Genomic DNA, 16,191 nt, shown 5'->3' on the forward strand with positions numbered 1-16,191 from the left:
ATTTTCTTAGCACTTGATTAAAAAGAATATTTCAAACAAAACCAATAGTCGATAAAAGTCAAAATGTTTACAGAATCTTCAAAATATATTTGCATGTACATTAATTTAATTTTTCATGAGATACAGCATCATAAAAATATTTTAAGAGCTATATTCGAAGAATTATGATTAAACTGAGGGCTGGTGGTATAACTTATTCAAAAAAAAAAAAATGATATATTTTTTCAATACTAGAAAAAAAGTTACTGAAAAGTTTTGCATGGTTTTTATTAGATGCAATAAAATTAAATTAAATTATATAAAAAAATAATAATAATTAGAGAAAAACAAATATTATAAGATTGACTTCAATAGTTAAATATTATATTTTGCATGGGAGTTGCTTTTGGAAAAATCTTTAAAATTGAGATGATCATGAATGAATTAATTTATTAAATGCACTTGTGAGTTTTGAGGAGCTGTTCAGGACGTACCGTGCAGACTATGTAATTGAAAGTTTAATATTATATACTTCAAAGTATTTAATTTAGAAATAAAATTAGAAAAATATATGTTTCTTAACAAATTTTCGAGTAATTTATACTTAACTTTGCCAACAGCACGATGCGTATTTAATTTAAGTAATATATTAATCGTAATATTTCAGAAGCTCGTCAGGACTTACTATGCGGGATAAACAATCATAATTTTGGAATTATATTCTCCAGTCTATATACTTTTGGAATAAACTTACAAAAAAATATGTTTCTTAACAAGTTTTTGAGTAATTTGTACTTAACTTCGTCAATACTTCAATGTACCATTAATTTATGTTATAATGCACTTGTGAATTTTGAAAAGCTCGTCAGGACTTACTATGCAGAATAGACTTGCGAAATTTCGATATTATATTCTCCAATATATAAGCTTTACAAATAAAATTAGAAAACAAAACATTTCTTAACAAAATTTTGAGTAATTAACCATTAACTACGACGATACCTTAATGTACATTAATTTATGTTACCAAGCAATCGTAACTTTATATATACAACTTTGCTCTCGCCGTTTTTACAATACAAATCCTTTGCAAAAACGGCATAGGCAAAGTTGTACACCTGATATATTGTTTATAAGTATACCGAGTTGCTGTAAGGATTAATGATGTTAGACAATATTGTTCATTAATTAATTTTATGCAATCTTGTCAAAGGCACATGTAATACATTAGTGATTTAACCATAACAATTAGGTGTACAACTTTTGTTCCGCCGTTTTTGCAATATAATTTGTATGCAAAAACGGCGGGAGCAAAGTTGTACAATAATTAATAATATAATGAATAATCCAGGATGCTAATTAATATATATATATATATATATATATATATATATATATATATACATATACATATACAAATTATTTTTCCAAATTAAACTGAATTTCTAAAGATAGTTAAGATTAGTTCAAAACATTGTTATATTTTACTGATTGAACATTTGAGTATTTTTGTAAAAGCTCCTCTACTATGATATATATATATATATATATATATATATATATATATATCTACTAATAAAATCCGATTTTAATGATTTTTATCGTGTTATTCTTAAAAACTCAGCTCGTTCTTCTCTCAAAATCTAAATATTTACATCAACTTTTTCTGTTGAATTTATAACTTTGCGGTTTTTTCAAACAGATTCTTTTTCTTTTGCTTAGAAGATAAATTTAGAATTAGGCACTTACTATAAGATCATCTTGAAAAAAAACTATACATTTCTGACTTCATCAATATAAATTATAATTTAAATTCATAAGATTCATACTGGATTTGTAATCGAGTCTTATTGGATTTTTGTGGGAATTAGTAATATTAAGATTTTTGTTTTTGTTTTTATATATTATTATATATATATATATAGTATGAGTAAATTATGAGCTATTTTAGTAGATTACATCTCATAGTTTTTTTAAAATCTGTGCCAAGTCAATTTTCATAAAGAACTGGATAAAAACAGGTCAATGTGGTTTCTGTCGGAAAATCATGAGATAAATCGAGCTGAAACTTTGCAGATAATCTACATGTTGCTGTATTTTATCTTTAAATTGCACAAGATAAAATACTAGAAGTTTGCTAAAGTTCTCTAGTTTATCGTCTGTCAGAAAAGATAGATAATTCTTACGTTCTACAAAATTTGTTTGGTAAACAGATACTCCTTTTTTCTAATTTTTTTTGACTAACTATACATAGTTTAGATTTTTTGAGGACTACAAATTTTTATTTTGTAAATATAAAAAAAATATATAATACATTTTTAGATTATAATATTTGTTATATTTATTTTTATTTGAATCGTTAGCATCACAGTTTGGAGCGAGACTATTTTTTGTTAAATCATCAATAACATTTTAACTATTTATCTAAAATATTTAGTATATTTGGGAAATCTGTACAAAATTAAATTGTTAATAATATTTGTTAATATTATAAAACCCTAGAGTAACTCGGTACACTTTAAAATCGTTGTCAAACTTAGATAATTTATCCTAAAATGTATCATTTATGCAGTTATGTATTAAATCTGTTGTAACTTCTAAGCAATTTGTTTAAAGTTTTATATCGAACTTTGGAATAAATATCGACTTTTGGGGATAATAAAAAGTTTTTCATGTTTTTTAGGATAGGATTTTCTTTAAACAGATAAACTAATATATTAACTAATATATAAATTAATTTAATAACTATATATTTTTTTCAACTATATAAATTTATAAAAAATGAGACTGGAGTTCTTAATAATTTTTGTTTTTGAAAATTATTAATTGGTTTAGTACAAAACTTTTCAATCTGTTGCAAATTACATATTTTTAAATCTAAAGTTTTAGATTGTCTTAAGTAGGTAAAAAAGACTTAAAAAATCTAAACTTAAGATTTTGGACCAAAACTTGTGAAATTTTTAATAAATCAATTTAATCGAATAAAATTAAAAAAAAAAAAATAAATAGGATAAGGACTTTTATTCGATCAAATTAATTTATTAAAAGTTTCAATTCAAGAACTTCTAAAATTCAGCTTTTTAAGTCTTTATTACCTAATTAAGACAATCTAAAACTTCAAATTTAAAAATATGTAATTTGCAAGTAATTAAATTAGGAAATTAAAATTTTCAAAAGACCTGGAAATCAAATTTGTTAATAAATTTTTTTAAACTAGTGGGGTGGGTGGCATCGTGCCTTAAAGCAAATTGCTGGAACTTCCCGTACCGTAACGAAATGTTCGAGGAATACTGAATGTTTTCAAATAAATTATTATAAATATTGTAACATTGTCTAATATTTATAAGAATTATATAAACTGAATTGAAAAGTTGAAAATATTTGTTTAAAGTATATTAGAACTATAGTCAGAATTGAAAATAAAATCTGAATTATTTTCGATACACAAAAAATTAAAAAAAAAAAAAAAAAAAATTGAACCAAAAATTTTTTTTCCAGTATCAATTATTTTGTTAAGACAAGCAGAAAGTTCTTTGAATCATTCAAATCGGACGCTTAGTTCTCTCACAAACTGCCATTTTTTACATATTCAGCTCCGTATCTTCGAAATAACTCGGCCTGCCTTTCCGAAAAACTAATAACCCCTTCTCCCAATCATTCCTAATTGAATGTTTTTTAGACCATTCAAATCGGATACTCCGTTCTCTCAAAAATTCGATTTCTATTTTCTGCACTCTTTGCTCCGTATCTCCGAAACGGCTGGACCTGCCTTTGCCAAAAACTAATCAGCTCTTTTCCCTATCAATAGGAATCGAATGTTTTTTGAACCATTCAAATCGGTTGATCCGTACGCCCGAAAACGTGGGCGAAAATTTGTATCCATACATACATACACACACACACACATCCATTTTTTCTGAAGTATGCCAAAACGTTCAGAAACCTTCAAAACGTCGAGAAATGTAAAAATTTTCAATTCCGATTTTCGGCCCTACGGGAAGTTAATAAACAGTAATAGTATTTTTTTAATTTTGTGTTAAATTTTTAAATGTTTAATTTTTTATTACATTTTAATTTGCTTTTTTTAATTGCAACTTTGATAATTTCTCTTACTTTAATATTTAGCAGTAGTGCATTCATATATTAAATCTCTTGTAACTTCTAAATAATGTTGGTGTCTAAAACAAATATAATATTTGGCAAATTTATACAAAATTAAATTATCTATAATATTATCTAACATTATAAATACCTAGAGCAACTCGGTATACTTAAAAATCGTACTCAAACTTACGTAAACAATTCTTTTTTAAACAAACATTTACCATTTGTTTGTGCGTTTATTTACTAAATTTCTTGTAACTTCTAAACAATTTGTCTAAAACAAATATAATATTTGGCAAAATTTAAATATATAAAATATATATATATATATATTTAATATATATATATATATATATATATATATATATATATATATATATAAATCCTGTATATATAATGGATTTTTAGAGTAATATTTACTTAAAATAATGGATAAATATAAATGATTAATTATAACAGAGTGAAGATTATAAAAATTAACTTGGAATAATAGATTCTGAGCAAATAAGATTATTGTAATTATATATATATATATATATATATATATATATATAATGTAAATTAAATCCACAAAGATGTCACCTACACTTTTCCAACTTTTAGAAGTTTTTCCGGGGTTTGTCGAATTATTAAATTAAATTTTCACTCAGACAAATTGGGAAATAAAATACAAACACTTCCTTCTTGTTTTTGACAAAAATGCAAGTCGGCACAAAATTATTAAATTGACATTGGAGAAAATCTAATCTGATGGATAAAATATATTTTATTCGAAGATACAGTATTAAATTTAATAGGAAAATGCAATAAAATTATATTCCAGGATTCATTTTATATCCTTGAAGGAGTCCCAGAAGCAATAACAACTGTAAATGCAATTTGCATAAACCATATTGCATTGAAATGCATCAAAATATATTTTGAAGGAGATATATAAATATTAGAATTGCAAAAGATATTGAATTCATAGAAATATGTATTTATTCTGTAATATAAAATATCCTAGTTTTGAAAATGAAAATTTTTACATTTCTTCACGTTCTGAAGGTTTCTGAACATTTTGGCATACCTCAGAAAAAATGGATTTGTGTGTGTATGAATGTATGGATACAATTTTTCATCCACGTTTTCGGGCGCACGGATCAACCGATTTGAATGGTTTAAAAAACATTCGATTCCTATTGATTGGGAGATGTGCTGATTAGTTTTCGGCAGAGGCAGGTCCAGCCGTTACGGAGATACGGAACAAAGAGTGCAAAAAATACAAATCGAGTTTCTGAGAGAACCTAGCATCCGACTTGAATGGTTCAAAAAACATTCGATTTCTATTGATAAGGAGATGCGCTGATAAGTTTTTGGCAGAGGCAGGTCCAGCCGTTACGGAGATACGGAGCAAAGAGTGCAGAAAATACAAATTGAGTTTTAGAGAGAAAAGAGCATCCGACTTGAATGGTTCAAAAAATATTCGATTTCTATTGATAAGGGAGATGTGCTAATAAGTTTTCGGCAAAGGCAGGTCTAGCGGTTTTGGAGATACAGAGCTAAATGTGCAGAAAAAGGCAGTTTTTGAGAGAACGAAGCGTTCGATTTGATTGATTCAAAGAACTTTCTGCTTGTTTTAACAAAATAATTGCTTTTGGAAAAAAAAATGTTTCATTTTTTTTCGTATATCGAAAATAATTCTGATTTTAATTGTAATTTTGGCTAAAGTTCTAATATACTTTAAACAAATATTTTCAACTTTGCAATTCAGTTTATATAATTCTTATAAATATTAGACAATGTTACAGTATTTATAATAATCTATTTGAAAACATTTAATATTCCTCGATCATTTCGTTACGGTACGGGAAGTTCCAGCAATTTGCCTCAAGGCACGATGCCATACACCACTAGTTTAATTTATTAACGACGCATTTCGTACTTCATTAAAAATCCCACCATCTGTTTTGTATCAAAAAGATAATTTAGTTAGTCAAAAGATAATTTTTGGCTTCGGTTACATCATTATTATAGATTATGGGAAATAATCTATAAAACCGCAAACACGTGTCTATCTTCATATATAAATATCGAGATTATAGTGCCATAAATTATCCCACAGCACTAATAAAGGAAATCCTATCGTAAAAAAACATGAAAAACTTTTTTATTATCCCCGAAAGTCGATATTTATGCCAAAGTTCGATATAAAACACGTGATAAAGGAAAGTAAATATTTTGGTGGTTTTGGGATACAAAATTGCGTATTACGTTTTTATAAAACAAGACAAAATAGTATTTTTTTTTGAAAAATAAAATTTGTAAGTAATTTTAAGATAATTTACTAGGTGTAAGTGGTATTTTGCGCTAAGCAAAGTTGCCTAAACTTGCCTAAATGTGTGAGTAATTTACATAATCAATATAATAATTTGAGTATGGGTCAAAATCTGTTGCAAATGATTTCAAAGCAATTTTGAAGTATACCGAGTTGCTGTAGGTATTTATAATGTTAGACAATATTATAGATAATTTAATTTTGTACAAATTTGTCAAATATTTCGTTTAATTTAGACGAATTGTTTAGAAGTTACAAGAGGTTTACTAAATGAATGCACAAACTAATTGTTTATTAATAATCTAAATCTGATAAATCTAATTGTCTATTAATTATCTAAATCTGAGTACGATTTTTAAGTATACAGAGTTGCTGTAGGACTTCATAATGTTAGACAATATTATAGATAATTTAATTTTATACAAATTTGCCAAATAATGTATTTATTTTAAACAAATTGTCCAAAAGTTACTGGAGTTACAATAAATAAATGCACTGTTGGTAAATGTTAGATTAATGTGAGATTAATTATCTAAGTTCGAGTACAATTTTAAAGTATACAGAGTAGCCTTAGGGCTTTATAATGTTAGACAATATTACAGGTAATTTAATTTTGTACAAATTTGTCAAATATTGTATTTACGTAAGACGAAGTCAACATTCTTTTCTTTATGTAAAATAATAGTGTTTTTGGTCTTGCAAGTATGGTTTAAATTAATGACATGTTCCGAGAGCATTGTTTTAAACTGATTTTTATTTTTTGAATTGCAAACGTGTTGGTTCATTCTCTTGTAAATAATATCTTTTATTCTTTAATTATTTTAAATATAAATTTAAATATATTTTTTAAACTTTGTAAATATCAGTTTTAGATACTGATTAACAAAAATTGCTGAATGATGACACACAATCCATGTCGAAATGTATATTATCAATATTTTTTTTTTTTTTTTTATCTCGACGATTGACTGAAAATCAATATTTAGGATATATATAAATGTATATATATATTGTTGTGCACCCCTGGGTTTACAACAATTTATGTTGAGGCCGTCACCAACAGTTATGTTGCGTCCAATCGATGCCAACAATTAAAATTTAGGTTCTTCTGCTGCTTATCATAAACTTTACCACTGTGAAATATTTAATTAAACATCTGAAGACATTTATAAATTTTATTTAATTCATTACTTGGTTACACTTATTACACAATTGATATTTTGAATAAGAGTGATGTGAACTGTTTGGTGTTTAGTCGACAAATGAACACTGACTTTGTTCTCTTCAGGCTTTTATAATCTCTGATGGTGGCGCAATTATCCTTCCAGAAAAATACGTAAAATGACTCACTCCTATTTACTTTAGACGTAGTTTTGTGGTTTGTTTGAGACGCAGAAACCGTTACGGCTCGTTACAATGTTGCTTATCTCTCATACTTTGTTGCGTACAATGTCGCAAGGTTGAGTCATACAAAATGCGTTATTCATATTGACCGTTACATCGATTTACAATATTATTTATAACTATTGTAAAGGGTGAATACCACTACAATATATATATATATATATATATATATATATATATATAATTTATGTAAAAAGATTCCTATACCCTCATTGCATTGGAGCTTGCACAATTGCCCTTCGACAGAATCCCATAATAATAATACAGTGATTTCCAACTTTTTTGAAATTTTTAACTTATATTATGATTTACTTCAAAGGTTTCAATATTATGCACAAAAAAAATATTTTTTATTTCTAATATTTATTAAATTAATTTAATCTTTATTAACTCGATTGGTGGATTTTAAATTGATGAATTTTTATTTGAAAGCCCTTTTAATTTAACAATATAAAATTAGGGGATGATGATACAAAGCATCAAATAATACAATCAATAATGAAAAAAAGCCTTAAAAATATTAATAATAAAGATACATACTATCGATTTGCATTGATTTATTTGCGCATAATATATATTCTTGAGGAACTGGTGAAAACTGGAAATCAAGAGTATTACTATTCGATGGCAAATTAAAAATGCTTCTAGAACAACTTTTTGAATCACCAAAATATCTGCAATAGTTTTTATAAAATTGCATTTTTACACTTTGCAAATTTTATAAGTTGTAAAAATCAATATGGATCCTGCGAAATCGAAATGTTTAAAAATGCAATATCTCGAGAACGCTTTGAGATATTTTAGAAATTCAAAAAGTCGCTTATATAACATTTTTAATTTGCCATCGAACTGTGTTAATCACGATTTGCTGTTTTAACTCGTTCACTGAGAATGTAACCCAAATTTGCATACTCATACAGAAAGCATCAAATAACACAACCGGTAATGGAAAAATAACTTTAAAAATATATTAATTAACTACAAAGATACATACTATCGATTTGCATTGATGACTATTTCCTCAAATCCAGAAGATTTGTGTAAAATATATATTCTTGAAGAATTAGTAAAAATTGGAAATCGTGAGTATTACTATTCGATGGCAAATTGAAAATGCTTTTAGAACAACTTTTTGAATCACCAGAATATCTACAATAGTTTTTATAAAATTGCATTTTTACACTTTGCAAATTTTATAAGTTGTGAAAAATCAATATGGATCCTGCGAAATCGAAATATTTAAAAATGCGTCTGGTGCTAAAAAATGAATTAAGGAATGACTTTTTTTTATTCATCCCTATTTTGGAGACATTTATCTGGCAACAGATTTTTGCACCCTTAGGACCTCAAGGGTTGGAAATCACTGGTATAATATATAAGGGACTACATAGCGCCTAGTAACAATTTATTCAAAAGCCAAAGCCATCGATAACAATATCGACAGACAGACAAAATGCATTGTGAGATATGTATGGGGCATTGCAAATGATGCATAATATATACATTTGTGTATATATATATATATATATATATATATATATATATATATATATTTGCATTTGCACATGAGACACGTCTTGCATCTATTTATTATGCAACACGAGTCTTATGGTTATACAACAACAAGAATATGTTCTTGAGAATGGTGAAGAAAATTAATATATATTATATATATATATATATATATATTATATTCATATGGGTGCACTCTTTTAGTTAGATAAGCAGAAACTAGATAAAATTTACTACAATTCCATGCCAACAGTTATACACTCAGACGCAAATTAAAAATGTTATATAATGGACTTTTTGAATTTCTAAAATATCTCAAAGCGTTCTCGAGATATTGTATTTTTAAACATTTCGATTTTGCAGGATCCATATTGATTTTTTACAACTTATAAAATTTGCAATGTGTAAAAATGCAATTTTGTAAAAACTATTGCAGATATTTTGGCGATTCAAAAAGTTGGTCTAGAAGCATTTTCAATTTGCCATCGAATAGTAATACTCTTGATTTCCATTTTTTACTTTCTTTACTTTTATTTCAAGAATGTACATATACAAAAAATCTTCAGGATTTGAAGAAATATTTAACAATGCAAGTTAGAAGTATGTATCCTTATAGTCTATTAATATATTTCCAAGTTTTTTTTTCATTACCGATTGTGTTATTTGATGCTTTCTATATGAGTATGCAAATTAATGTTGCACTTTTAGTGAACGAGTTAAAATAACATATTGTGATCAAAACAATTCGATGGCAAATTGAAAGTATTATATAAGGGACTTTTTGAATTTCTAAAATATCTAAAAGCGTTCTCGAGATATTCCATTTTTAAACATTTCGATTTCGCAGGATCCATATTGATTTTTTACGACTTATAAAATTTGCAAAATGTAAAAATGCAATTTTATAAAAACTATTGTAGATATTTTGGTGATTCAAAAAGTTGTTCTAAGAACATTTTTAATTTGCCATCGAATAGTAATAACCTTGATTTCCAATTTTTACAAGTTTGCCAAAAATATATTATTATTTTTTAAACAACTTTGAAATCGAAATTTTGATAAATGCAATGGAAAAATAGGGACATTTTTTTACATTTCTTCAACCATCTCAAAATTTTTGTATCAGAGACTGTATTAGTACTGCAAAAACTAGATAAAATTTACTATATTTTTATATGAACAGTTATATTCAGTCCAAAATAAAAGTTTCAAATAAATCGACTTTGAATTAGATATTTCATTCATATATTTAAATATAGAAAATTTGGGACATTTTTTGGTTTTTGTCAAATAATTCAAAAATTTTATATGGAACCACCCTTTTTCAGTTAGGTTGAAACTAGATAAAACATTTTTTAGAGAACACTTTTATACACTCCGATATAAAACTTTTGAATAAAACGACTTTGAATTCAATATTTCATTCTTTAGCAATATAAATAGAAAATTCGGGACATTTTTTTTGGTTTTTGTCAAATAACTCATAAATTTCATATGAGAGTACTATTTTTCAGTTATTAATTAATTACAATACATATTACATCTAAAACAATGTATTTTAATTAACGTTCTACAAAGAAAAACTCATTACGTAACAATCCATTAAGGAAAAGTAGTTCTTTAGATCTTTGTAATAAATTACGATACTCTTTGAAGATTTTTCAACATTAAGTAAATTGTGTTAAATATTTAAGAGAAACTTTTGTAGAAGAAAAAGCCATAACATTTATTTTAACAGAAACTAGATAAAATTTACTTAAAATCCATATAAATAGTTTTATAAAATCCGATATAAAATTTTGAATAATTCCATTTTGAAATTTAAACTTGCTTTTATATACTGGACAAATATTCTTGTTTAATTTTTGAAACATTTTGTTGCATTTATTCAAATTATTTGAAAAATTTGTTTGGTACACTCTTTTTGAGTTAGCTTAGCAGAAACTGGATAAAATTAACTTAAAATCCATGTAAATAGTTTTATAAAATCCGGTACAAAATTTTGAATAAATCCATTTTGAAATTTAAACTTGCTCTTATATTCAGACAAATATTTTTGTCTAATTTTTGACATAAAAAAATTATAATACCTATGCTATAATTATATATTTAATTACATTTTTTATCTCTTATTTTAAGCTTTTTACCATCTTTTGAATAAAAGTATCGTAAACATCAAGCATTCGACATTGATTTTATTTATATTCAGTATATTTTATCCTCTTTGAGAAATAAAAGTCAATTTCTTCGATATAATTGACAATTTATTTGCTATTTTTATCCATTATTTTTTATGTTTTTCCTCTCAAAGTGTAAAATAGGAACATTTGTATCGTGTTATCATGCAATTATCAGTATTCTCTCGTAAATATTTTTTCCTTGTCTTGGGAAATATTTTTTTTGTAAACAACTGGCCCGAGAGAGATTTATCTCGTTTATTATATATATATATATATATATATATATATATATAATGATGAAAGAAAAAACGATTTATTTCCTCTGAAGGCTCGTGAAATATTATCTATTTAGATGATTTATTGGAAATAAAATATGTGGCATTTTGCCTAATGGAAAGTTGCCAACATTTTTTCTACTTCTTCATTGATATATAATAGTTTGCATTAAAATAATATTTAAAGAATTTATCTCGAGATATCTTGCACGTTTTTGTATTAAATCTTGAAAGCTGTGATTTTCTTTGACAAAGTTTATTTAAATAACTTTGAACAATAAATTTAAGATGAAAAAGTGATTGAAATATTTGAAATAATAGATAAATAAAATGATGAAGTATATTTAACAAATGTCTATTACTTTTAAATTTATTTAAAAAAGTATATTTATTGAGCTTTTATTTATTTTTTACCAAACTCTAATAATCAGACTTTTTTTTATAAAAACTTCCAAAGAATTGTAGAAAGGTGTGGCTTTTTCTTCTACAAAAGTTTGTTTCAAAGATTTGTTACATGCCATTACACAATTTCTTTTGTTACAACAGAATTAAAATAAAAAGGCAAAAAAGTTACAAAAAATTCTCAGAAAGAGTTCCGTAATTTATTGGAATTTTCTAAGAAAATACCTTTATGTGATGGATTGTTAAAGAACGAGTTTTACTTTTAAATTTTTATAAGTTGCTAGGTATATTGTTTATAGTTTTTATATGAAAACATATAAGATTGTATATATAAGTTCATAGTAAATTTTATGTAGTTTTTGCTAAACTAACTAAAAAAGAGTGCCATATACAAAATTTTTGATTAATTTTAAGAATTGTAGCAAAGGTCCCGAATATTCTAGTGCAAACTTGTATACAATATAAAACCGATTTCAAACTCGTTTTATTCAGAATTTTTATATCGGTGTGTATGAAATCGTTTGTAGGCATTTGTTGTAAATTTTATCTAGTTTTTGCTAAGCTAACCATAAAAGAGTCTTATGAACAAAAATTTTGAGTTATTTGAAAAAAAATGTAACAAAATCTGACAAGTATTAGACTTAAAATGAGCACAATATACCAGAGCGAGTTTGAACTTCAAATTTGAATTCTTCAAAAATATTGTTTTGGAGCTTATATAACTATTTATATGGATTTTAAGTAAATTTTATCTAGTTTCTGCTAAGCTATATATATATATATATATATATATATATATATATATTATAAATGATACTTTCCACTTACCCAACATTCTGATGACTTTTGTCTGCGATCCGTTGACTCTAAATTTGTTCAGGCTATTTTTTCCTGAATTTGTACTTGCGTTTCCACCGTTGTCTGACCTGACCAACCTGGATCTCCTCAATTTGACTCCAATACACGCATACAGGACGGTTATAACCGTCATGGGACCCACGAAGAAAACAAAACCGGAGACTTCGAAGGCGTATTCCACCTGGGTAATAGAAATATGGGGAAATGATAGTGAGAAAATGGTGAAAAATCGTGAAAAATATGGTGAAAATATAGTGAAGAATGAAAGAATATTTGGTGTTTTATTTTTGGCAGATTTTGCGTACAGATTGGTTGAACCGTTTCTTCACAATTACCAAAATCTCTTCAACACAAAAATTGGAAGAAATGTGAGTATGAGTCAACGCTCGACTTTCGACGACGTTGTCTCAAAAATGGATGCACCGATTTCAAAATTTTAAAAGCCAATTGAGTAACCACGATGATGACTTGTGGTACCTAATTTTGTACGCAGATCGGACAAACCGTTTCTTCACAATTACCACAATCTTTTGTGCACCGAGATTGAAATCAATGTGGATGTGAACCAAAGTGTGACATTCGACCCCGGTTTTCTTAAAAACTTATACACCGATTTTGAAAATTCAAAAGCCATTCAATAAAACACAATAAGGACTTATGGTGCCTAATTTTGTACGCAGATCGGTCAAGCCGTTTCTTTACAATGACCACAATCTTTCGTGCACCGAGTTGGGAATCGATGTGGATGTGAGCCAATGTTTGACTTTCGGCGACGAATTTCTTAAAAATTCATACACCGATTTTGAAAATTTAAACGTCATTCAATAAAACACAATGAAGACTTGTGGTGCTTAATTTTTTACGCAGATCGGTCAAGCCGTTTCTTAACAATTACCACGATCTTTTGAGCACCGAATATGGATGTGAACCAATGTATAACATTTGACGACGGTTTTTGCAAAAACTTTTACACCGTTCACAAAGTTTTAATTGCCAATCGATTAAACACGATGAGGACTTGTGGTGCCTAATTTTGTACACAGATCGGTGAAGCCGTTTCTTTACAATGACCACAATCTTTCGTGCACCGATAGTGGAATCAATGTGAATGTAAGCCAATGTTTGACTTTCGGCGACGGTTTTCTCAAAAACTTATAAACTGATTTTGAACATTTAAAAGCCAATCGATAAAACACAATAAGCACTTGTGGTGCCTAATTTTGTACGCTGATCGGCCAAGCCGTTTCTTCACAACTATCACAATCCGTTGTGAACCGAGATTGAAATCAATGTGGATGTGAGCCAAAGTTCGACTTTCGGCGAGGGATTTCTAAAAAACTTACACACAGATTTTGAAAATTTAAAAGCCATTAAATAAAACACAATCAGGACTTGTGGTGCCTAATTTTTTACGCAGATCGGCCAAGCCGTTTCTTCACAATTACCACAATCTTTCGTGCACCGAGACTGAAATCAAAGTGTGTGCAAACCAATGCATAACATTTGACGACGGATTTCTTAAAAACTCAGACACCGATTTTGAAAATTTAAAAGCCAGTCTATGAAACACGATAAGGTCTTATAGTGCTTAATTTTGTACGCAGATCGGTCGAACCGTTTCTTTACAATTACCACAATTCTTCGTGCACCAAGACTAAAATCAATATGTACGTGAACCATAGTTTGACTTTCGACGACGGTTTTCTCAAAAACTCATACACCGATTTTAAAAAACTAAAAACCTTTACATAAAACATAATAAGCACTAGTGGTGCCTAATTTTGTACGCAGATCGGCCCAGCCGTTTCTTCACAATCACCAACAAACCGCACAAAATTCCGTCAACGTTCTTGTCAAAAACCCTGAATCGCTTTAGAAAATTCAAAATCTGGCCCAAAAATATTAGTTCAATAAATATTTTAAGGTACAGATCAGTCGAGCAGTTTCTTAACTATACATACTTAGTACATTTTTTCAGAATTTAAATATAATTTTGATGTCTTACCACTTCTCTTTTGAAAGTGCACTGGGTCATCCCGTTGTATTCCAGAACAACTCCGAATTGCATGGCCTGGGGAATGGCCAAACCGAGGGCCAGGAGCCAGATAACTGCTATATACCTAGAAAAATAGTAAAATCAACTATCAAAGATAAAACCAACACTTGATAAATTATTTAAAAGTTTCTGGTTTAATCAGAAATTAGAAAAGCCGTGGGGTGACTTCTACTTTGCATCAGATTTAGTATTGATTTGGGTAAGAAATTAGGTGTTTTAGGTTGCAAAAATGTTGTCAATAAATGTAAATAACTTTTATTGACTACACCTTGTCAAAATTTACCTCAATTTGTCTAAAAAATCAACTACATCTAGATTTATCTATCCCTTACCTGATGGCTCTAGAAAGTTTGCTGGATGCAGCATGCGACAAGAAAGGGTGACAAATCGCCACATATCGCTCAATAGTAAAAGCAGTGATGGTCAAAACAGTAGCATTAGCAGAAGTCTCTGCAAACAGTCCTTGAATTATACAAACATGCTCTCCAAACCCAAATCTGTAAGGATACCACAACTTGTGCACCTCCAGAGGCACGCCACTGATCAGCAAAAGTAGATCAGAAACCGCCAAACTGAACAAATAGTAATTTGTAACAGTATGCATCGACTTGTTCTTGGAAATCACAACACATGTACTGATGTTACCAACTATTCCAGTGAGGAAAATTATTAGATAGATCACTGTAATTGTGATGACTATAGATATACTGCCTCGTCCATAGGCGTTTCCTTCTTTTGTGGCCTGGTAAAGGTCAGATAAAGTCTGGTTGTCCAGGAATAGAGATGCATTTTGGGTCTGGTTCCAGAGAAGTAATCTTTGGGTTAGATCTCGAACCAGTTTGTGGCTCAAAAAGTAGCTTAAGGTTGCATTTGGGTCCAGGGTGAGGTTGGTAAATGCAGACATGGTGAGGGATTTTGGAGGTTGGTTTATTTTTGAAGGAGCATCTTAATTTGTAGCTAATTTGTAGATGCTATCCAAAGGTTTTTTGTGGTTTTTACACAAATTTTCTGGTGATTTACACAAAGTTCTTAGTGAGTTTTTGGACAGGACTTCTACATTTCTGCAATTGACATGGTAACAAGTCATAGATTTGGTGCAGAATG

At 27.8% G+C, this 16,191-nt stretch overlaps 1 protein-coding gene across 1 annotated transcript; it reads right to left on the bottom strand.

The window, feature by feature from the left end:
- Positions 1-10,878: 10,878 nt before the first annotated feature.
- Positions 10,879-15,991, bottom strand: LOC113389793 (pyrokinin-1 receptor-like). Its single transcript, XM_026626800.1, has 4 exons — positions 15,420-15,991; positions 15,037-15,151; positions 13,002-13,212; positions 10,879-10,964 (listed from the first exon to the last, which is right to left on the bottom strand). Exons 1-4 carry the CDS (start codon positions 15,989-15,991, stop codon positions 10,879-10,881), a joined length of 984 nt encoding a protein of 327 aa, XP_026482585.1.
- Between the last annotated feature and the right edge of the window lie 200 nt (positions 15,992-16,191).

Source organism: Ctenocephalides felis, unplaced genomic scaffold, assembly GCF_003426905.1.
Source record: "Ctenocephalides felis isolate EL2017-DRISC unplaced genomic scaffold, ASM342690v1 CF-g0.4_SCAFFOLD_03573, whole genome shotgun sequence".
Taxonomy (NCBI): domain Eukaryota; kingdom Metazoa; phylum Arthropoda; class Insecta; order Siphonaptera; family Pulicidae; genus Ctenocephalides; species Ctenocephalides felis.

Excerpts from the sequence above, each read along its gene's own strand:
- LOC113389793 (XM_026626800.1), bottom strand. The coding sequence starts at position 15,991 with ATGTCTGCATTTACCAACCTCACCCTGGACCCAAATGCAACCTTAAGC. Across the intron at positions 13,213-15,036 it reads GCACTTTCAAAAGAGAAGTG|GTGGAATACGCCTTCGAAGT; the intron begins GTAAGACATCAA and ends TCTATTACCCAG. Across the intron at positions 10,965-13,001 it reads AAAAGTCATCAGAATGTTGG|AGTATCGTAATTTATTACAA; the intron begins GTAAGTGGAAAG and ends AAATCTTCAAAG.